Below are 24,000 nucleotides of genomic sequence, written 5' to 3'. Positions count from 1 at the left end.
CCCCCCCCGTCTCCTCTTCGATAATACGCAGTCCAACCTCTTTTGGCCTTATGTTTTGGTTCCTTTGCTGTTTCTCTCTCTCTCTATTCTCCTTCTCTCTCCCTCTCCTCCCTTCCTCTCTTCTCCTTCTCTCTCTCTCTTTCTCTCTCTCTCCCTTCCTAACCCCCCCCTCCCCCCCATTACACCAACACTTTTCACCATCACATTCACCACCCATTCACACACACACATTCCACCACATCCTTCCCCACTTCACACCCACATTCACACACACCATTCACACACACCCACCACTTCACACATCACACACACACATCACACACACACACACACACACACATTCACACACACACACACACACACACACACACACACTCACACTACACATTCACAACACACACACACATTCACTCACACACCACATTCACAACACAAACACACATCACACACACACACATTCACACAATTCACCACACACACAACACACACACCCACACCACCACCATTCACACACACACACACATTCACACACACACATTCACACCATACACATACACATACACACACACCACACAACGACCACACACACACACACACACACACACACACACACACACACACACACACACACACACACACACACACACACACACACAATTCTCTCATGTAGGGAAGAAAAGCCTCCAGTAAAGAGAATTTTTTTCGTCGAAGGAGGGGGGCGGGGATAAGGAAGTCGCAGATAAAGAGGCTTTTTTCTGTTTTGTCTTCGTGGGGTGTGTGGGGGGGATGGGGGGGTAACTGTTACCCATTTTCCCTGATGATTGGAATGATGCCAGTGCCGCGTGAGGAGGGGGGGTTCCTGACAATGGCTGACGATGACGATGGGCACTCTTCGTCTGCTTCGGTGTCATCTTCGTCTTTATCATCTTGTTTTCCTTTCTGTTCTTTTTTCGTCTTCTGCGCCTCGTTTTCTTCTCTTTCCGCTTCTTATTTATCGTCTGATCCTGTTTCTGGTAGGCCTACTGCCTTTGTCTTTTCTCTCTTTTCTGTAATCCTATAATCTCTTGGCCTTTCCATCGAATCTCTCCCTCACACCCCTGTCTCTTTGTCCATTTCTCTCTCACTCACTTTCTCGTATTCTCTCTCTCACTCACTCACTCTCTTTCCTCCCTCCCTCCCTCCCTCCCTCCCTCCCTCCCTCCCTCCTTCCTTCCTTTGTAGGAGGATATGGGAACCGTCCTTTACACATGAGTTGTTCTCCGTTTTCTGTTTTGTGTGGAGAGGAGGGGGACGCAGCAGGGTGTTTCAGGGTAAATGTCTCGTTTATTTACTTGTTTGAGCAGTTTATTTACCTGCTTATTGTCTTCGGTTTACTTATCAGTCGTTTTCTCCCCCTCGTCTCCCCCCTCCCTTTCCATTTCTTGAAAATCGCGAGTTTCCTCGTTTTGTCTTTACGCATATATTGATTCATTTTCAGTACTTATGAATTTACACACACACACACACACACACACACACCCACACACACACACACACACACACACACACACACACACACACACACACATATGTGTGTGTAATATGAGAGAAATTGGATAATATGTGGAACGGGCATAGAGGTAAAAATGGGGACACGATAGAGTTGTGGATATAAATGGGGGAGTGGGCGAGAGACAGTCTCTGCTCGCGTGGCATTGTGTACTCGAGTTGTGTGCGTGTGTGTATGTAAGTGGTCTTATTTTAAGCGCGCGTGCGTGTGTGTGCGCGCGTGTGTGTGTGTGTGTGTGTGTGTGTGTGTGTGTGTGTGTGTGTGTGTGTGTGTGCAGGCGTGTGCGCGCGCGCCCCCCTCCACACCCTTTCTATTATTTTCAACTTTCTCTGTACCTCACCCTCTACTTATCTACGTACCTACGTACCTACCTACCTATCTACCTGTTTCCCCTGCGTCATCCGCCCCCTTTCCCCTCTTTCCTCTGGCTCCCACCCCGTCTCTACCCTTTTCCCCGCACCCCAGCCTATTCCTCTTGGTAGGATAGCAGAAAAAAATTTAAACCGAGCTTTTTAAGTCGAGCTAAAGAACATGACGTGCTGAGGACCGATGGACACTCGAGTGAATATATTGATCATTTTGTGAGGGATCTGCGCGCGCAGCTTATCTGACCTCCTCTTCCTCCTCCTTTTCTCCTTCTCCATCCTTCCTACTCCCTCTCTTCCTCCTCCTCCCCCTTTCATCCCTCCTCCATTTTCATCTCGTTTCTTTCTGCCTTGTTTTCTCGTTCTCCTCGTTCCTCTCCACTTCATCTCTTTTTTTCCTATTCTCCTTTCCCTCCCATGTTATTCCTCCTCTTTTCTTCCTTCCCTTCCCCATTTCTCTCCCATTCTTTCCTTCCTCCTCTTTCTTCTTACTCCTAGTTCCCCAGGTCGACTTCCTATTGTTCTCTTTCCTTCTCTGCGATTCTCCTGTTCCTTCCTTCCTTCCCTTGTCATTCTCTTCCTCCGCCCCGTATGTGTATGGAATGTTCATTAACTTTTAGTTGTTGCTGTTTCGTGCGTGCGTGCGCGTGTGTGTGTGCGTGCGCGTGTGCGTGTGTGTGTGTGTGTGTTGTGTGCGTGTGCGTGTGCGCGCGCGCTTACGCGTGTATGCAGTGGATATGTAAGTGCACATGTAAGTATGCCGTGTGTGTGCGTCTGCTTGTGCTTGTGCATGTGTATGCCTATATATGTATAGACTTACGCAAGCCGTGTGTGTTTGAGAGTGTAAGCATAGTGAGTGCGTTTGCGTGAGTGCATTCGAGTGCGGGCGCGTGCGGGGCCGAGGATGATCCCGAGCTGTCGAGTCGCCGGGACATCGCATTGTGTGTCGGCGTCGTCTCTCGGCTGAAGCCTCGTTAGCCTTGTTTACTCCTTTTGTATTCAAATGTCATGTGTATAAGGTCTTCATTGTCTCTTCTCTTCCTCCACTTCCTCTTCTATATCAGCTTCCTTCTTAGCCTTCCCTTCATCTCTCCCTCCTTCTCTTATTCTTTCATTATTTCATTCTGACAGTGTTATCTGCACTTTCTTCAATTTTTTCACTCCTCCTCCACCCTCCCCTCCCACTCGCTTTTCTTCTTCTCCCCCTCTCATCCCACTTACGTTTCCCCATCTCCCCCTCCCCTCCCACTCCCTATTCTTCTCCCCCTCCCATCCCACTCGCTTTTCCCCATCTCTCCTCCTCTCCCATCCCCCTCCCCATCTCCCCCTCCCATCCCCCTCCCTAGCGGGTGTGTGTAGTATATTAGCTGCAGGAGGAGGTCGCTCGCTCCCCCGCCCGGATTCAGCTGGCGTAGCTACCTTGGGTCCCGATTATTGATCAGTCACTTCTCTTACCTCTTATTGACGTCCCGGGAAGGGTGGGGGTGGGGGGGTGTTAGGAAGGGCGGACAGGGAGAGAGAGGGGGGGGGACTGTGGGGTTTGGGGTGTAGCTTGGGTTTTGGATTTGGGTGGGACAGAATTTTGCATTTCTCTCTCTCTCTCTCTCTCTCTCTCTCTCTCTCTCTCTCTCTCTCTCTCTCTCTCTCTCTCTCTCTCTCTCTCTCTCTCTCTCTCTCTCTCTCTCTCTCTCTCTTGGCTTTTGTTTTTCAGTGTTTTATGTTTCTTTCTCTGCCTCGTCCCCACCTCTCTCTTTATCTGCCTATATTTCTCCCTCCCTTCCTCCCTATCCTTCTCCTTCCCCCTCCCTCCCTCCCTTCTCCACCTCCTTTTCCCTTTCTTTCTCCCTACCTCCTCTCCTTCTCCCTTTCCCTCTCCTTTCGTCCCTAACTGCTCCTCCCCCATCCCATCCTCCCTCTCCTCCCTCCGCCCTCTCTCCCGCTCTCCCTCCTCTCCATCTCCTTTTCCCTTTGCCTTCCTTTCTCTCCCTAACTGCTCCTCCCCCATCCCATCCTCTCCCTCTGCCATCATCATACCACTCAGTCTAACTTTCATTTATTCCCCGTCCTCAGCGTCCACTTGTCCGCCCTTATTCGTCCATCTCCCCCTGACACGCTCCCCTCAACTCTTTTTTCCTCCCCCTCCCCCTGCCTCCGAGACCCATTCCCCGTCCCAAGCATTTTTCCCCAGCCGTTTCCCCTCCCCTAGCCCTCGTCCCTCCACCCTCACCCCTCTCCCTGTATTTCATTTCCCCAACCCTACGCCTTTTACCCCCACCCCCTCCCCCTCTCACTCCCCCAACCTGTCTCCCTCTACCTGCACCCCAACCCTTCTCCCTTTACCCCCCCCTCTCACTCCCCCGTCCCCTCCCTCCTTGACTTCTTTCTCATACTTACTCCTACTTTACCTGATCTCGAGTGTTTACAAGTTTGTTGTCGGAAAGTGTTCTTGTAGATGGCTGCGCTCGTGCCTCCGTTTCTTGCTTTGTTTCCGCTGTTGCTGTTTTTGTTGGGAATGTCGTTGTTTTTATTTGTTTTGTTTTTTGTGTGTTATAGTTTTGGAGTTTTTTATTTTTGAATTTGCTTTTGAATGAGGGAGAGAGAGAGGGGTGAGGGGAGGAGGTTTGTGACAAGGCAATCTGCGCGATTTATTTAATTTATTAATTTCTTATTAGTCATGTTACGTTTTGCCTTCGAACTGAACCGAACGGACTGACATCAGAATAGCGATCTGAAAGCGAGACGTTTCATTTTTCGTCACTGTTACTATCGGTGTCATTATTACTTGCCACTGACGTCACCATTTTTGTTTGACCTACCTTTTTACGGCGATATTTTTAAGCGCACTCTTTAATTCCGGGTCGTCTTCTTCTTTTTTCTTTTTTTCCCTCCCCTTTCTTCTTCTCTCGGGCATTTTGGAGACGGGACACTTGACCCCCGCTTAATGAAGCAGATTGTTATCCTCGGAGGGCGCCTGCTTGAAACGTGGGAGGCTGCCCTAATGAGAGCTGGCAGTTAACAAGCCCCGTCGAGGCAGCCGCTCGTGGGCCGCTGGTCACTTTATTCGTGCGCTGGGTCGTCCTCTTTCGGTGGCTCTCTCCCTTTCTCGCTCGGGCCTGTGCGCCTGTGGTTTTCTTTTGGTCTCTCTCTCTCTCTCTCTCTCTCTCTCTCTCTCTCTCTCTCTCTCTCTCTCTCTCTCTCTCTCTCTCTCTCTCTCTCTCTCTCTCTCTCTCTCTCTCTCCCTCCCTCCCTCTCCCTCTCCCTCTCCCTCTCTCCCTCTCCCTCTCTCTCTCTCTCTCTCTCTCTCTCTCTCTATATATATATATATATATATATATATATATATATATATATATATATATATAATATATTTAGCTTTCTAACTTCCGACTTCCTAATTATCTAACTTTACCCCTTTTTCTCTCCCCTCTCCCTTTCTGCTTTCCTCTCTGATTCTCTCTAATTCCCCGTTTCTCCATCCACTCCGATTATCGGTTCACCTAATTATTCGTGAGTCTTGCGAGAGGAGAGGGAGGCAGGCTCGCGGCAGCCTAATAGTCCCTCTGTCTCCATCTCTTTCTTTCTTTCGTTCTTTCTTTCTGCGTTTCTCCCTTTCGCTCTCTCTCCCTCCTTTCCTTTCCCTTCCCATCCTTTCCTTTCCATTTCTCCCTTTCATCCCTCCTTCCTCCCCACTCTTTTCTCTTTATGACATTCAGAGAGGGAGAGGGGGGGGGAAGAGTAGGAGGAGAGCATAGAGAAATGTAGATAGATGGACATAAAGAGAGAGAGAAAAAGAAAGAAAGAAGAGAGAGAGAGAGAGGAGGGAGTGTGTGTGTCAGTGTGTGGTTATGTGGACAGTCAAGCAACGAGTAGGAGTGAGTAAGCAGGCTGAATGTGCCGAGGCATCAAGTATGAGGATTAGGTTAACGTTTTTCTCGCTCTGTGTGCGTGTGTGTTTATGTATGTATGTATGTATGTATGTGCTAATGTTGGAGAGAGAGAGAGAGAGAGAGAGAGAGAGAGAGAGAGAGAGAGAGAGAGAGAGAGAGAGAGAGAGAGAGAGAGAGGGGGGGGGGGGTTGTGAATATGTAAATGTGTTTTTGTTTCAAAGTTTAAACGTGAATGTACTGCCCCCGTATGAGCGAGGTGCACTGACGTCGACTCGCAGCCAGGCATTCATTTGGTTGGGTTTTGTTGTTCTAAGTGGTTTTAGTTATGGCTTGGATTGTTCGTTTTCTTCGTTGTTGTTGTTTAGCTCTTTGATCTACTGGTCTGGTTTTCGCTGTTTTCTTTATTGTTTGGCTATGGTTTTAAATCTTGTTTGGCACGCTTTTTTTTTTTTTTTTTTTTTTTGTCACGTTGTGCATGATTTTAGCTCTTCTAGTTGCATGCTTTCGGTTTCCTTTTGTCCCCGGGCCGGAGCGTGGTCGATGCCTGGTGTTCCACGAACGCATTCCTAGTGTGTTTGGGGGGAATGTAAGGCAGATGTGCTGACACATACAAATGCCTATGTATACTTGAAGATGAATATGGAAATATGCTGAGGCCCGGGACTTGAGAACTTACACTCACGCACAGTTACGCGCGCGCACACTCAGTCGAATACATAAATATGGAGACTATAGTAATGTGCAAGGAAGCATAAAAAAGGCAAACCGACAGACAGACAGACAGACAGACAGACAGAGGAGGTCAACATGTGCGTTACACTTGTCTCTCCCCCTTCGACCACGGTGACGTCATTCCTTCTGGCGTGGTTATCGCTGCCGCTTGTTGTCTGTCTGTCCTGCCGAGTGCCGTTTGCTCTTCCCTTTTCCCCTTGGCCTGATCCCCCCTTCTCTCGGATTCTCTTTATCGTGTCTTGCCTTCTTCCCGGTTGTCTTTTGGTTGCTTCGGCTTTCCCAGTGCATGTCATTCCGTTTCGTTAGTTCTTTTTAGGTCTTGTATTTTTGCCCCCCCCCCCCCCCTCCCTGCATTGTCTCTTCCTTTTTTATCATAACTATTGACTTTTATATTATTATTATTATTGTTGTAATTATTTTATTATTTTAATTATGTTGCTGTTGCTGTCGTTTTTTATGATTTTAATGATCATCGTCATCAACAGCATCAGCCAAGCGTCATCACGATTTGTTATTCGCGAAACGCCTTGTTACAGGCACGGTGTAAACAACAGACCGATATTTGTCTTTGATTTGCTTCCACAATCTTCTCTCTCATTCCTTGAGATGAAGATAAGGTTTGTTATGACTATCTATCTAATTATCTATTCATTTGTTTTTGGTTCTTTGTTTTTGCAATCATGTGGTGTGTTTTTTTTTTCTTCTCTAGGTTCTCGTTGCTATGGTAACGCCCATAGCGCCCCTGCTCCTCGGGACGGCGCCATCGCCCTCTCCGCTCTGTGCCGAGGGCGTGTGCTTGACTGTCTCGGGGGGGGGGGGGTCTGAGTCAGTGTAGAATGGTGCAGAGTGGTCGATACCCCCTTTCCCTCTCCCTGCTCCTTCTCCCTCATCCTCTCCCTCTCTCTCTCTCTCTCTTCCTTACTTCGTTCTTTTTCCCATGACTTTGTGTTTTCCTCGGTGTCTGTTGATCCTCCTGCCTCTCCTTTTTATATCCTTTATTCTTCCTTCATTTAGTTCTTCCTTAATTGTTAGCCCGCTTATTTTGCCACATTTTTGTTCTCTTTCCTTAAAGCATCCTGTCATATATTAATTCTCCGTTTCCCGTTCCTCTATTATCTTGCTCCTCCTCCTCGCTTTCCTCATTTTTCTTCTCTTGTGCCCTCCCCCCATTTTATTTTTTTTACTTTCCTTCTCCCCCCACTGTCTCCCTCCCCCACCCCCTTTTATGAAAATGTCTATGAATATTTTCAGTATTTTACTAGCAAAGATACAGGAAGGAAAAAGTAACATTGCACTTTGTATAAAATCGAGTCTTTTTTGCTCTGCGTTTCCCCCCTTTCCCTTCCCTTGGTTCTAATTTTTATTTTATTTATTGTTGTCTACTTTTTACTTTTCCTTGTTTTATTCTTTCCGTTTGAGGAAAGGGGAGAGAGAGTGATAATTAAGAGGAGGAGGATAATGAGAAGGATGGCGATGAGGTAGAGGGGAAAGTGAGAATTTAATTGTGAAGAATGAAGGGACAAGAGGAAGGAAGGTTGGATAAAGGAGAAGAAGAAGAAGAAACTAGTTGATGCACAACGAGAGGTCAGAGGAGATGAGGAGGATGAGTGAAGAAGAGGAGGCAAGGAGGACGAAGGAGGAATAGAAGAGCGATCCGAAGGAGGAGGAGGGGGAGGAGGCAGAGAGAGGAGGGCGGTTGCACAGCTGCCACTTAAGTAATCCCGAATGATCTGGGTTGATTCATGTACACCTCAATAACCTGTTGCTCGATGTTGCAGAGTTATCTCTTGGGAGAGGGGGGAAGGGAGGGAGGGAAGGGGGCAATGTTGACATCTGGAAGGCAGGCTTTTTGCGAGGAGATATGAGGCACGAGGGGAGGGGAGGGAAGGGAAGGGAAGGGAAGGGAAGGGAAGGGAAGGGATGAGGAGGAGGAGGAGGAGGACAACGACGACGGCGACGGTGAATGGATAGAAGGGATGAATGAGAGAGAGATGAGGAGAGGAGAGGAGGACGAGGAAAAGGAGATAAATGGAAGAGCTGCGAGATGGAGACACATGTAGATATAATTTGCATCCGTAATGGTAATCTGGTTTGCCTCATAACCTTGGGGTGAACGGAGGAGCGAGGCTGCAGAAGGGAGAGCAGCGCCCCCACCCCTCCCCCTTGTCTCCTCCTCCTCCTCCTCCTTCCGATCTCCTTGTCCCTCTCCTTCATTTTTCATCCCTTCTTTCTCTTCTTTCTCCTCGTCCCCCCCCCCTTTTTTTTTTCCTTCGCTCTCCTACTTATCGCTCCCTGTTCTTCTCCCTTTCGCTCGCGTTTTCCCTCGAAAGTCGCCTTTTGTACAGGGAAAGGGAGGGAGAGTTGGCGGGGGGGGGGGGGAGATGGGTTTGTTCTGGTGGGCGATTTTCTGTGGCGGGAGGGAGGGAGGGAGGGAGGGACAGACAAAGCGTTATTTGATGGCTAAGGGTGGGGGATGTATGGATATTACAAGAGGAAGGCTGGGGGGGGGGGGATGGAAGCCGGAGTGTTTGTGTATGAATTTGCACATTTGATTAATCCTTTAGCTGGCGCGGCTCTCGATCGTGGTTTTCCTCGTCATCGTTGCCACTGATGCCATCACCAGTGCCACCCTCACCGTCGTCGTCGTCGTCGTCGTCACCACTGCCATCATCGTCACCACCATCATCGTCATCATCACCATCGCCGTCATCGTCATCACCGTCGCCGTCATCGTCATCACCGTCGCCGTCATCGTCATCACCGTCGCCGTCATCGTCATCCGTCATCACCGTCGCCGTCATCGTCATCACCGTCGTCGTCAAGCAGCCGTATTTGCGATAGGAGTTGAATTGTCGTTATTTTGCAGCTTTTCCAGTTAGATTTATGTATTTGTTGATGTTAAACTTATCTTGCAGTGATGCTCATCTGTCCACCTTTCCCTTTGCCTTTCTTTCCTTTTTCTTTCCTTTTATCTGTGTCCTTTAATCCTTTTCTTTTCTTTCGTATTTCTTTACGGGGGAGACAGTTGCAAAAAGTAATCATTCGAGGTCGCGTGCTTCTGCATTCTGCCCGGAAATGGTGAAGAGAGAGAGAGAGAATAAAAAGAGAGCAAAAAGAACACAGCTAATATAACCAAAGCTTCGTCCAAATCCGCGGCGTTAATTAGCATTTTGGTCGAAAAGAAGCGTTTATTTTTTTCCTCTACCGTTTTTTCTCAATTTTTTCTGAACATTTTCTATTTTTTTCTTTTTTTTCCTATATTTTCATTATTATTTTTTGCCGCGCATAATGCTGTCGAGTGGCACCGTATTCGGGGGTAGAAAGAAGCGACGATTTCGTGATCAAGGCTCGTCTGCGTCCGGCGTGGGCTGCGCGGCCTCGTGGCACCAAAGGCCTCATGGGCGGGAAAGGAGGAGGGAGAGAGGCAGGCCGAGATAGAGATCGAAAAAAAGGCTATTAAATGCTGAGTCCTTTGGGGTGTATGTGAATGGAGACCCGCGTGATTATGTATGCGTCGTCTGTATGCATTTGGATTTGAACCTCGCCCCCCCCCTCCCCTCTCCTCCTCCCCCCGTCTCCAGCCATCTCCGTCTGCCATCCCTCTCCCCATCCTCTTCCTCTCTCCTCCATTTCCTTCTCTCCCTCTATTCTCTTTTCCTCTCGCCGTTCTTTCGCCTCCGCCCCTCCCCCTACTCCGCTCTCCCCATCTTTCCATCTGGTTACCGCCGGCGAGTGACAGCCATCTGCCTGTCTTCTCAGTGCAGTGCCATGCTCCAGCCTTCGGAAATTGGGTTATAGGTTGCATGAAGGAAGAGAAGGAGGGAAGGTGGTGGTAGCTGGATTGGGGAGAGGGGAGGGAGGGGGGGAGATGATGATGCGAGTGCCGTGATGGAGCACTCTCTCTCTCTCTCTCTCTCTCTCTCTCTCTCCTCTCTCTCTCTCCTCTCTCTCTCCCTCCTCCTCTCTCCCCTCTCCCTCTCTCTCTCTCTCATCCTCTTTCCCTCCCTCCCTTCCCTCCCTCCCTCCCTCCTCCTCCTCCCTCTTTCCCTTCTTCCCTCCTCTCCCCTCCCTTCCCCCCCTTTCCATTCTCACAGTAACCGCTTGCTCATCTCTGTTCTCCTCTTCCCCTTCCTCCTCCCCACTGCTCCTCCTCCTCCTCTCACCTCTTTTTCCCCCTTTTCTCCTTCCTCCCTCCCCTTCTTCCCTCTTTCTCCTCCCATCCCCTCCCCTCCCTCCCCTCCCCCTCCTCTTCACCCTTCCCCCCTCCCCTCCCCTTCCCCTCCCGTACCCCCCACTCTCCCACCTACTCTCCTCAGCTGGGAACCCACACTGCCGCGGGACCCGATATAGGATATTGAAATGTACAGCCAGGAGATTGAGTCCTTGACAGCGATGGGGGGAAGGGGAAGGGTAGAGGGAAAAGGGGAGGAGGAGACGAAGGAAGCGAGAGGGAGGGGCGGATGTGGAATGGAAATAAGGAAAGGTGGGGACGGCTCGCATGTCTCGAATGAAGGTGGTGGAGATATTGGGTAGAGTGGAGATAGTAATGATGTCGATAGAATTAATTGAAATTGTAAGTGGAAAATGTGTGGAAACCGGATATTGGACCTTTTTTATATTCGCGGCGTACTCCTTTTCTCCTTTAGTCTTTTTTGTTGTCTTTTATGTGTTTCTTTTTCATGCGAGGTCTTTCATCATGGTTCGAGCGTTGTTCTCAGACTCTGCAGTCTGAATAATTGCTCGGTCCGTCTCATACTTCATTTCTTCACTGATCTTTTTCTCTCTCAATCTTTCTTCTCTGTCTGGCCCCTCCTCCTCCTCCTCCTCCTTCGTTTTCCCATTTCCATGCATTCTACGCTTCCTCATTTCTGTTCTCTTCCTCCTACCTACTTCATTCCTCACTCCTTTCTCCTCCCCCTCCTCTTCCTCCTATTCCACACTTCCTTTTCCTCTTCCTCCTCCTCTTCTTCCTCTTCTTCCTCCTCTTCCTCCCTCTCCTCCTTGTCCTTTCTCCTCCTCTGTCTTTCCTCTCATTCCTCACTTCGTCCTCCCCTCCACCTTCCTTATTACCTTCCCCCACACTTATCCACGCGCTCGTCTTTCACACCTGTTAACTTTTCCTCTTTCCCCTCTTCCCTCTTTCCTCCCCTCATTTCCTCCTCTCATTTGAACCCTTGCCTTGTTTAGCATTTTATAACGGAAACCGGAGATGAGGAAACAAGAAGAAATAGGAGAGAAGTGGGAAGAGACGGATAAAGAGGAAGAGGTACAGGCGACAATGATGATTGCCTTTTTTTTTTTTTTTTTTTTAGAAAGGAAATCAAGGTAGATTTTAACGAAAGGGGAGGTAGAGACGGGAGGTGGATAACGAGAAATAGCAAGGGGAGGGTAAAAAGCGAATAATAATGGAAATAATGGGGTGGATAAAGGAAGGATAATGAGGGAAATACATGAATTGGTAAAGGTAGGTAATAAGGGAGGAGGAAGAGAGGGATAATTAGGAAGAGAAAAATCGGCATAGCGAGGGAGCAGAGGAGAGTTCGAGAGGCTGGGAAGAGCATTGAATATGGATGAAATTAGAATAAAAAAGAATAATAAGGATAAGGGAAGACGACTTCAAAATGAATGAATGAACGAAGGAAAGGGAGGGAGGGGGGGAGGGGGGGAGAGAGAGGGAGGAAGGAACGGCTGCAGAGAAGAACCAAACGGAGAGAGAGTGCGGGTCACGTCGCTGCCTCCAACCCCCCCCCCCTCCATATTTCTCCCCCTCCGTTGCCTCGCCCCCCCCCCCTTCCTAAGCCTCGCCCTTTCTTCCCTTCCCTCTCCCCGCCTTCTCCTCCCCTTCTCCAGCCTCATTTCCCCACTTCCTCCTCCTCCTCCCCTCCCTCTCCCCCCTCCCAGCCTGCTCCCTCCCCTCCCATTTCTTCCCAGTCTCTCTCCTCTCCCCTGCCTCCCCTCGCCTCTCCTCCCCTCGCCTCCCCTCCACACTTTCTCCCCTGACACGCCCCTCTTCTCAACCCCCCCACCCCCACCCCCCTCTTTCTCCTCTTTTTCTCTCCTCCTCTCTCTCTATCCCCCCTCTCTCTCTTTCTCTTCTCCAACCCCCACAACCTCCCCCCCCACTACCCCCACCTCCGCCCCAGCTTGAGCCCCTGTGGGATCTGCAGGGTTAGGATTAGCGACCCGTGGAATGTCGCGCTGCAGGGTTGGGGATTGGGGATCCGAGCTGACTGGTTGACAGGGATTGGAGACCCGCTTTTGACTGGTTGTGACGGGGACTGGGGATGCGGGTATGACTGCTTGACTGGGATTGGGGATCCGAGCTGACTGGTTGACAGGGATTGGAGACCCGCTTTTGACTGGTTGTGACGGGGACTGGGGATGCGGGTATGACTGCTTGACTGGGATTGGTGGGATCCGAGCTGACTGGGTTACAGGATTGGAGACCCGCTTTTGACTGGTTGTGACGGGACTGGGATGCGGTATGACTGCTTGACTGGGATTGGGGATCCGAGCTGACTGGTTGACGGATTCGGACCCGCTTTTGATGGTTGTGACGGGACTGGGATGCGGTATGACTGCTTGACTGGATTGGGATCCGAGCTGACTGTTGACAGGGATGAGACCCGCTTTTGACTGTTGTGACGGGGACTGGGGATGCGGGTATGACTGCTTGACTGGGATTGGGGATCCGAGCTGACTGGTTGACAGGGATTGGAGAATTGGTATTGGGTGGATTGGGGGGGGGGGACGCGTGGGGGAGAAAGGGTGTTGTGCAGGAGGGGCTGGGGGGGGGGTAATTTCGTTGAGTTCCGTGATGATAAGGATTAGGGCTGATAAGGTAGTGCAGCTGTTCCTGATAAAATTCTGATAACGATGCGAATATGTTAGGTCTCTCTCTCTCTCTCTCTCTCTCTCTCTCTCTCTCTCTCTCTCTCTCTCTCTCTCTCTCTCTCTCTCTCTCTCTCTCTCTCTCTCTCTCTCTCTCTGTCTCACCTTTTTCATCTCCGTGACCTTAATGGAGGCGTCGCGCTGTCGTCAAGAAAACGGAATCGCGCCTCAAGAGATTTTTCTCTTCCTCTCGCCGCCTTCACGTCATCCTCGCCGCCTGGCGGGAGCGCGGCTCAGACTTTATTATTTCTGTGTCCTTTTTGTCTTTCACTCGTTCTCTTTTGTCTTCGCTTTTCCTTTTTCCCCTCTTTACTTTCTACTTTTTTTACTTTCCCTTCACGTAAATGTGTGTGCATATGTAGTTGACAACGAGCCTCGCGAGACACGGCCGTGCACCTTTTGTACTTCTCTGTGAAATTGTTCGTCGTTCACTGGACGTAATAAATGTATCAAATCAAATCAAACCTTCGCTTCCTCCTCTTTCTCTTTCCTCTGTTGGTGTTCTCTTCTCTTTTCCTGTCATCCTTTGCTGAACGGCATAGGAGGGGGGGGGGGGCAGAGAAAACCGAAGGAAGAGGGAAGGACGGTGAGACAGAAAAGGGAGAGAGTAGGATGCTGAGAATCGGGATAAGCAAGAAAAAAGAGTGAAAGGGAAGGACGGATAAAGATAACGCGATTATCAGCAAGCGGAGAAAGAGAAAAAACGGGTATGAGGAGAGAGGTAGAGGAAGAGGGATGGAGGTCGAGTGATAATAGAGAGATTAGGAAGTAGGAGAGAAAGAGAGGGGGGGGGGGGTTAAGGTGACATTTTAAAGCCCGAGTGTTTCGTTGGCTTTCTCTCCTCGCGTTTTGTCTGGTTCCTTGTCTGACATTCCTCTCTCTCTCTCTCTCTCTCTCTCTCTCTCTCTCTCTCTCTCTCTCTCTCTCTCTCTCTCTCTCTCTCTCTCTCTCTCTCTCTCTCTTCGTTCCTCTCTCCTTCTCGCTGTTCTCTCTCCCTCTCTTCTCACCCGCATTCCCTTCCGTCCTCTCTCCCACTTCCGTCCATCAGATTCCTGTAAGCGTTCTAATGAAATGTCGAAGAGATGCATTAAGTAAACACCTGCAATTTTTTCTCTCTCCCTTTCGCCTTGATATTTATTTCCCCGCTTCGCTTTCGATTTCGTGCTTGTTTTAGCTTTTATTTTAGTTGAAAGAATGTGATTTTTTTTCTCTTTTTTTAAGTCTTCGAATAAGTTTTCGCTTTTAACTTCCCGAATCTTGATGACGAACTTACTATTGGGTTTATGCAAGTGTGTGTAATCTGTTCATCTCTCTGTTTATATAATAATTTACTTCCTTACACACACGTACACACACACACATACACACACACACACACACACACACACACACACACACACACACACACACACACACACACACACACACACACACACACACACACACACACACACACACATACACACGCATACATGCACGGACACCCTGTCCAAACCACACCTTATCCCGACGCCCTCTGTCGGCTTTATCCAGCGAATCGGTATCCGTCGTCGGCTGTACGTACGGAATCGGTATCCGTCTCTCTCTCTCTCTTTCTCTCCCCCCCCCCCCCCCCGGCGTGGAGGCGAGGACGAAGGCGATAGCAAAGCCGAGGACGAGAGCCGAGTTGTGGTCGCCGTCGACAGGAAATTCCGGAACACCTGGTTCATGTGTCACGGCGCAGGGTGGGTGCTCGGTGGGCGCGGGTGGGTGGGAGGGTAGGTGGGTGGGTTCGAGAAGGTAGTGGAGGGAGGGGGGTGAGTAAGTAGGTGGATGAGCGGGTGGGTTCGAGAACGTAGAGTGGGTCTGGTGGGTGGATGAGCTAGTGTGTTCGAGAAGGTAGGAGTGGGTGGGGTGGGTTGGGTCCGCAGGTGATTTAGGGTGGTCTTTGCTCCAGGTGGATGCAGGTGGGTGAGTGGGTGGGTTGGGTTGGTGGCCGAGTAGGTGGGTGAGTCAGTGGCATTGGGTGATTGGGGGGGGGGGGTGATGCATGGGTGGGCGGGTTGTGGGCGGGTTTTCTGGTTGCGTGTGGGTGTGGGTGGGTGTGGATGTGCTCCGTATGTGTGCACCTTAATTTGGTTTGGGTGAGCCAGGCGGGCGGGACAGGAGGAAAGCGAAGGTGATGTTAGCGGATCGGAAGAAAGGTTAGGGGGTTGTGTTTGTTTCTTCTTTCCAAGTGGTCTCCCGTTCTCTACTCTGTTTTCTTCTTCCACCTTTCGTTTTATCTCCTCTTCCTCTTCTCTTCCTTTCTGCCCTCTCCCAGTTCTCTCTCGTCTGCCCTCTTCTTCCTCTTTTTCCTTTTCCTCGTCATCCCTCTCTCCATCCATCCTCTTTCGTCTATTTCTGTGTGAACTCGAGTCGAAACAAGTCGTCTGTATTCTTTTTGTTTCGTCCAGGTCTCGTCCGTCTTTTCAAGGGCGGATACACGATCCGTGGCGAATCTCCCTTTTTATTGTATATGATCCTTGCTAATAAGCTCTCTCTTTCTTTTCTTTTTTCTTTTTTCTTTTCTGTGTCTAATTCTCTGGTTTCGGTTTCACCCGAGTACCTGTTTGCATCCGGTAGCCTCTCGCCCTTTCCCTCTCTTTTTATCTCTTCCATCCCTTCCATTCTTACACACTTATTCCCTCTTCCCCCTCCTCCCGTTCTCTATCCACTGGTCCCTGGGCTTTAATCCTCTCCCTCCCCCTCCTTCCCTCTCCCGCTACCTGTCCTCGTGTCTGTGCATGTGTGCGTCATCGTTAAACACGCTTCTCGCCCTCTGCTACCCCCTCCCCCTTCCCCCTCTCACTCCACCCCCGTCCACCTTGCCCTACCCTCATTCGCACTCCCACTCCGTCTGTGCCATTCACTCCCACTCTCTGCTCTCGTCTCTTCGTCACATCCTCTTTCACTCCCTCTCCTGTCTTCGTTTGGGATTTTCTTCTGAACTACTACTGATACTACTACTACTACTACTGTTACTACTACTACACTACTACTACTACTACTACTATACTACTACTATACTACTACTATATTCTATACTACTACTACTACTACTACTACTGTTACTACTACTACACTACTACTACTACTACTACTACTACTACTACTACTACTCCTCTCTCTCTCTCTCTCTCTCTCTCTCTCTCTCTCTCTCTCTCTCTCTCTCTCTCTCTCTCTCTCTCTCTCTCTCTCTCTCTCAACCCTTCCCTTCTTTACCCCCCTCAGTCCCTCCCCCTCCCCACTCCATCCCCGAGCTCATTTCGACGAGGTGGCAATATTTCAGTATTAGAGCGTAAGCGCCATACAGAGTGATATACAGATTTTCATTTCTTTTTAGCTCGCTCGCTGTCTTTTTTACTTTATTTTTCTTTCTTCTTAATCTCATTCTCCGTCCTGCCTCCCTCCCTCCCCCCTTATCTTCTTTCTCTCCTCTATCTTCTCTCTCTCCTTCCCTCTCCCTCTCCCCCTCCCCTTCTGCCCTCAATCTCATTTTCTCCCTCTTTTGCTTCTTACTGTTACTCCGTCTCTCTCTCCCTCTCCCTCTCCATCTCCCTCTCCCTCTCCTCTTCTTACCCCCCCCCCCCCCGTGCCGTAAGCCGCAGCCACCTGCTCAGGTGTGGCGGCGTGGTCGCTCGTTAAAGGGAAGGTTCCCCTTCGGGTCACGGGTTGGCGAGGAAGTGAGGAGGAGCAAAGGAGCGTCTCGTATGGTTGAGTGAGTTACGAGTGCATTAGTAATGCTGGGTATGTATGTAGGCAGGCAGGCCTGTGTGTGTGCGTGTGCGTGTGTGTGTGTTTGTAGGGGAGGGGATGTTGAGTGTATGCCACTGTATTGGCAATTATTATTAGTATGGGAGTTATTGATTTGGGAAATGATCATAATTTGCGGAAATTGGGGAAGGTAGGAGTAACTTCAGAAGTAAAAACAAGTGTCTAAGCGAGTAGAAATGTACGCGCGGAGAAATAGGAGTGAGAATGTGAGTAAATATGTGGAAATGAGTGACGAATAGGTAAGAGGGAGTTAGCGAGCGAAGGAACGAACTTGTAATTGTCCCTACCTGTGAGTTAGACGAGGCTGATGTATCACGTATTTTTTATTCATCTAGAGCTCTAGGCTTATGCTTTGCGATAATGTAAAAGGTGTGTTTGTAACAGAAGAACAAGGGCGGCCTTTAATGTACTAAAGGTGCGGGTGGGGCGGGATCTTTCATGTGCAGTCATTATTAATATTGTTAACGTCATCATCATCGGTATTAGTATCATTATCATCATTTTTGTTATCGTTTATTTCATTATTATCATCATCATTAATATTACCACCAATATTATTGTTATTGTTATTACCACCACCACAATTATTATTGTAGTTTTTTTTTATATTACCGTTATTATTTTTGTTTATCAATACGATTACTCCGTGGATATTCTTTTCAGTACTAATACCATCACCACTACTGCTCATTACTGTCGTTACCATTTCCGCCTTCACTGCTATCCCTATTATTGTTATGGGCGATATTTCCTTTCCTTTTATAGCCTCATTTGCCCTGCCTTTCTCCCACGAATTTTGTTTGTGTGTTTGTTTCTTTATTTATTAAAGCAGCGAGCATATAATTATATTAATTTATGGGAAGCATAAAGGAAGTTCGCTTACACTTTCATTACGTAATATCGGTTTCATGGCCTCATTAAGATGGGGGGAGAGGGAGAGGGAGGGGGAAAGCGAGGATGCGGGGGAGGGAGGGAGAGGGAGGATGAGGGGTAGGGGGAGTGAAGAGAAGAGGTAAAAGATAGGGTGAGAAACAGATGAGAAAGGAGAGGGAGTGATAGGAGAGAGGAAAAGAGGTAAACTGTAGGGAGATAAACAGATGAGGGAGCAGAGGGGAAATAGTGAAGGAATGAAGTGAACATAGAGAGACAGGGTTGGAAAACATGAGGACGAGGAGGGAGGAAGAAACAGAGGCCTAGGGAGGAGGAGGAGAGGTAGACAAGATGGAGAAACCCTTTCTTTACCCTTCTCCCCCCCCTTTCCCTTTCTCTCACTTCTCCCTGTTATGCTCCCTCTTTCTCCCCCACTCCCTCCACCCCGATTTCTTCTCCCACCTCTATTTCCTCTTCTTCCTCTCTTCTCTTCCGCCTGTCCTCTCTCTCCTCTCTACTCTTCTCAATCTTCCCCGTCTCTTTCCTATGTCCATCTTTTCTTCCCCGTCATCCTGTCCCTCTTTCCTCCCCTTCTTTCCCTTCTCTCTTTCCTTCCATCCTTCCCTCCTTCCTTCTCTCTTTCTTCTCCTTCCATCTTTCTTCTTCTCCTCCTTTCCCCCTTTTTCCTCCTCTCCCTTCCCCTGTTTTCCTCATCTCCCTTCCCCTTTTTTTTCCTCCTTCTCTCCCTCCCTCTTTCCTTCTTTCCCTTCCTCCCTCCTCCTTTCCCTCTCTCTTCCCTACTCCCCTCCTTCCCTCTCCCCTTCTTCCTCTTCCTTCCCTCCTCCTCCTTTCTTCCCTTCCTCCCTATCCTCTTTTCCCTTTCCCCCTTCCTCTTCCCTTCCTCCCTCCTTCCTCTCCCTCCTTCCCTCTCCCCTTCCCTCCTCCTCCCTTTCCTCCCTTCCCCCTCCCTTTCCTCTCCCCCCCCCCTGAGCTTGGATCGAAACGTCACCTCTTTGTTCCAGAACCTTCTTTTGTTCTTGTTTTTGTTTTTAGGGATGCGCGCCCGTGTTTTTATTCTCTGTTTTTATAAGCATATATTGTTCTGTGACCACAGTTCCTTTCCGTGCAGCGTATTGTTGTTGTTGTTGTATTTTTTATTATTGAGATGTTGTGTGCTGCGTAAGCTAGAGCGTCGTTGCATGGAGTATATTTTTATTATTGATTATATGCCTTCATCAATACTATTGTCATCGTTATCTTAATCCGATTTTGATGATTTCCGATCTTTTTCCAGCACCATTATGGCCTTTTTATTTTATCGCCATTATCATCATGTTACACGCCCATCTATTTATTCGAACATCCTCATCCTCAATCCTTCTGCCCCTCCCCCACCTTCCTACCTGCTTTTCCTCTTCCTCCTCCCTCTTACCTCCTACATCAACCTTCTACTCTTCCTCCTCTCTCTTACCTCCTTCCTCCGCTTCTTCCTCCCTCCTCCTCCCTCCTCCTCCTTTCTCCACCCCCCCTTGAGCCTGTTATCACCCCCCCCCTTCTCCTTTCAGTGATTTTCAAGCTCGAGCGACGATTTTGTTTGTCCTCGGGTGTTCTCCTGCATTCTCTGCCCCCGCCTGAGCCTGGGCATTGCCTGTGATGGTTATTTTTACTATTGGTGTTGTTATTATGTATGATTTTTATTTGTGTTGTTTTTACTGTTGTTAGTAGTAGTAGTATTGGTATTATTGTTGTTATCAGTTATTATTGTCATCATTAGCATCATTGTTGTTTTTATCATTATCATAATGATCGGTTATTATTATTTTGTTTTTATCATTATTATTATTATTATTTTATTATTATTATTATTATCATCATAATGATTATTTTAGCACTTCTGAAGTCCTCATTACCCCCCGTTTTGACTCTTTCGTTTCTGTCCCCAGAGCGGCGTGACGGCGGGCGAGGCGGCGCCGCGGTTCGAGCCGCAGGTGGCGATGGTGTGCGCCGGCCGAAGCCAGTACTACGCGCAGTACATGACGGAGACCGGGCGGTGGCTCACGGACGCCAACTCGAAGGTCACTTGCCTCAAGGACAAGGTGGACATCCTGCGCTATTGCAAGCAGGTGAGTAAGAAGTTGAGGCTTTATTAGGGGTTGCATGCAATGAGGAAAAAGTAGGGGGTGGGGGCGGGAGGGGGGTTCAAGCAGGTGAGTAAGAAGCGAGAGATCGGTAGAGGGTCACATGCAAGGGAAGAAAGGGGGAGGGGTAAGAAGGGGGTTGCAAGCGAGTAGGAAAAGGGTCATTTTTAGGGGGGGGGGGTATTTTGTATGCGGGCTGTTGGGGATGGAGATGCCCTTTGGTAGGAGTGGGCGTTATGGGCATTAGATGGGCGTGTTCGGGTTTTTAGTTCTTTCTCAATCTCTTCTCATCATTCTCCCACTTTCTCTGTATATCTGTCAATATATATCATTCTATTTATCACGATCTATCTTATCTATCTACTCATCACCCCCCCCCCCCCCCCCACCATTATCTGGGTTACATGCAACGTGTTTCTTTTTATTTTGGTAATTGCTTTTGGTGGAGATTGCAGTGGCGACAGCTGATTTTGTGCGTTCCGTTTCTTGCCTCTGACGTTTCGGATGAGGAGTCGGGCGCGGGTAGGTTGGAGGAGGAGAATAAGAAGAAAAGGGTGGAGGAGAAGGAGAAGAAGAAGAAGAAAAGGATAGAGGAGAAGGAGGAGGAGAAGAAGAAAAAAAGGATGGAGGAGGAGGAGGAGAAGGAGAAGAAAAAAATGTAGGATAAAAAAAAGGATGAAGGAGAATGTGATGAGGAGGAAGGGGAAGAACAGGATAATAGAACAGTACAAGAGAGTGGAGGAAGAGGTGGTTCTGGAGAAAATGAGGAGGGAGAAAGAAGTAAAAGATGATGTGAAAGGAGGAGGAGGAGGAGGTAGTAGTAGTTGAGAGGGAATGGGAGAAGGGGAACAGGGGAGGAGGAGAGAGAGGAAAAGATAAAGCCGACATTGGGGAAGACGCGAAGCGGGGAGGGATGAAAGGGAGGGGGGTGCGACAAAGTCCCCAGCGGCGGAAGTTCACTCTTATTTCCGTGGACATGCGGAGTCGCGACTGGCTGAGCGCTTCGAAATGGTGCTGATGACGATGGTGAGGATAGTGAAGATGGTCAAGATGACGATGGTGAGGATAGTGAAGATGGTCAAGATGACGATGGTGAAGATGGTGCTCACGATTGGTAGTGCGGGGAAAGATTTCTTAGCGAAAAATAATAAGGGACAAGGCACTGGCGTTGTTTTCCACGTGGGGCAGTGGATGTGGTGATAGAGAGAGGAGAGGAGAGGAGAGGGGAGGGGGTGGAAGATCATCATCAGCAGGCAACGCAATCACAAAGCAAAATTAAAAAGGCAGAGCTGCATCAAGCGAGCGGGTTTTGTCTACGTAAGTCTTCATAACTTTGCGATGAGCGACTTTTCCAAGGTTTTCTCCCCCTTCCCGTCACAGCTAAGCACTCCCACTCCCACTCCTCACCCCCCCCCTCCCCCCTCCTTCCTTCCCCCTCTTTCCATTCTCTTGTGGCTCTTCTTTCTCCCTATCTTCCTCTTTCCCCTCCTTTCTCCTCCTTTCTCCTTATCTTTCTCCTCTTCCTCTTCTCTTTACTTAGTTTCGTCTTCTCCTCTTTCTCCTCCTCTTTACCTTTTGTCGCAAAAACTTTTTGGGGAAGGTTATAGTGGCCCTTGTGAACTGTTGGTAGATGGTGGACAGGATGATAAGGAAGGAGTAGGAAGAGAAGGGATAGGAAAAGGGAGGAGACGAGAGGTAGGAGAAGAGAAGTGACAAGGTGGAGTAAGAAGTCGAGAGGGAAGAGAGAGATGGAGGCTATAGAACGAGGCAGAAGGAAAAGGAGTAGAGAGCAGTAGTAGGGACGCAAGGGAAAGAAAGAGAGAGAAGAGATGAGAGGAGAGAAGATTAAAAGAAAGAAGAGGAGAAAGAGGATGAGGAAAAATGACATAGACGTTAAACCCTGTGGTAAAAGGTTCGACGCGCGAAATAGATCTGAGGGTTGGATGGGCCCGCGAGAGTCGAGGTTCGTGTCGGCGGTGCGGGGGGAGGGGTATGGGCAGGTGACACGGCGGGCTCGGATTACCGTGGCTGAAGGACAGAGAGTGGCTTGGGTTGCGGGAGGGGGCGGAACGGAGGAGAGGGAAGGGATAGGGGATAGGAGGGAGGAGGAGGAGGAGAAAGGGAGGGGACGAGATGGGTGGGGTGGGGTGGGAGGAGAGGGCAGTGGTTGGACTGTGGATGAGAGGAGAAAGGGAGAAGCGTGGGGAAGGGGTATGGAAGTGGAGCGGAGGAAGAGGATGAGATCGAGAGAGGATAAGAGGAGGAGGGAAAGATGGAAATGGATGGGAATGGGTGAAAAGGGAGAGGAAATGGAGTAGAGAGAGGCGGAGGAGGAGAGGATGGAATGGGGGGGGGTGACAACGGGGGGTGTGGTGAGGAGGGAAGAGGGATGGGGAGGTCAGAGGTCCCATGCCCCGGCCCGCCCTCGCTGGTTCCTGCCACGCGACCGGATGCCAGTCTATGGTTTTTCTTCGCATTATTCTCGGACCCTATTGGATGGCAGGGGTTTCCCTTTTTTAGTGTGGTTGGTGTCGGCTTCGTTTACCGCGGGTTGATTGCGTATTCACTTGTTTTTGATGGTTTAGTTTGGGCAACGGAGCAAAAATTGCGTTTGTTTGTTTTTCTTACTGCGTAGTCAATGAATGGTGTGCGTGTGCGTGTGCGTGTGTGTGTGTGTGTGTGCGCGTGTGCGCGTTTGCGTGTGCGTGTGCGATTTTGTTTATGCGCTTGTGCGCGCGTTCGCACGATTGTGTTTTTGCGTGTGTGTAACTACATCCGTGTGTTCGGCCAGCAAGGAGAGGCAGAGCGAGAGCGACTGCGGGCTCATGAATATTCCATGGCAGGCGAGATCACAGCCCGAGGGCGGGAGAGGCGGCAGGAGGAGGGCGGGGGGAGGACTCCTACCTGGCCCATAGGAGACGGCCGTCCCGTCCATGCACAGATGGCAAGCAAGCAAGCAAGCAAGCAGACGCCTCTCCCATGCTTTTGTGTTGTTTTAATCTCGTGTGTGACGCCCTTTTTGTTGGCTGGTTGGCGGGGCTGCGTGACGTAAGTGTGTCCTTTGCTTTTGTTGTACTGCTTAGAGTTGGATTTTTTTCTTCTTTGTTACGTTCTTTGTCTTTCGTTCATCGTAAATCTACGCCTGAAAATGGAATCTGTTTTTTTTTTCATTTGTTTAAAACTATTTATACTTAAGTGTTTACTTTCTCATAAAATCTATATAGGTTTGAAAACTTCTGCCAGTCCATAAACGTCCATAAAATTGTTACCGGATGCGCTGGCACTCTCGGTCAGTTCATGGCACTTGTCGCAGGTGGCATGGCCCTCCGGCGTCATATCAGCTTTCAGAGGCGTTGTTCGTTGTGTGGAGGGGGAGGGGGAGGGGGAGGTCAAGGGGAGTCATGGTGGGTCGGGGAGTGACAGAGAGGAAGGCGCACCGCGGGGGGTGGAGGTCAGAAGGTGTGGTGCGGGGGGGGGGGGGTCGACGGGGGTTGGGGTTTGTAGTAGTGGGGGGGGGGTAGAGGGGATGGAGTTGTAGTGGTTGGAGAAAGGGTGGGAGGTGGAGTAGTGGGAATTGGAGTGGAGGGAGGGGGCGTGGTGGTAAGGGGGTGGAGTTGAGGGTGGGGGCGGGGGAGGGGGGGTTGGCTAAGGAAGGGTTGTTTATTTTCAGTCCACGATAAGCTATCTTGGGATCTGTGTCGTGCTGGTTTGCCCTCTGACTAGCGGCCGTGCGAGGAAACGAAGGAGAGAAACGGAAGTCAAAGCAAGGCGGA

General features: G+C 49.5%; 1 protein-coding gene across 2 annotated transcripts in view; it reads left to right on the top strand.

Moving 5' to 3' along the window:
- The window catches only part of LOC119595112 (amyloid-beta-like protein), a 90,283-nt gene that overhangs the window by 31,859 nt on the left and 34,424 nt on the right, over positions 1 to 24,000 (top strand). For both annotated transcript variants that reach the window (XM_037944265.1, XM_037944266.1), the window contains exon 2: positions 20,033 to 20,212. In XM_037944265.1, the coding sequence (XP_037800193.1) occupies positions 20,033 to 20,212 (180 nt within the window). The remainder of the gene's footprint in view (positions 1 to 20,032; positions 20,213 to 24,000) is intronic.

Source organism: Penaeus monodon, chromosome 35 (assembly GCF_015228065.2).
Source record: "Penaeus monodon isolate SGIC_2016 chromosome 35, NSTDA_Pmon_1, whole genome shotgun sequence".
In the NCBI taxonomy this organism is placed as follows: Eukaryota; Metazoa; Arthropoda; class Malacostraca; order Decapoda; family Penaeidae; genus Penaeus; species Penaeus monodon.
This window is presented reverse-complemented; position numbering and strand designations above follow the sequence as displayed.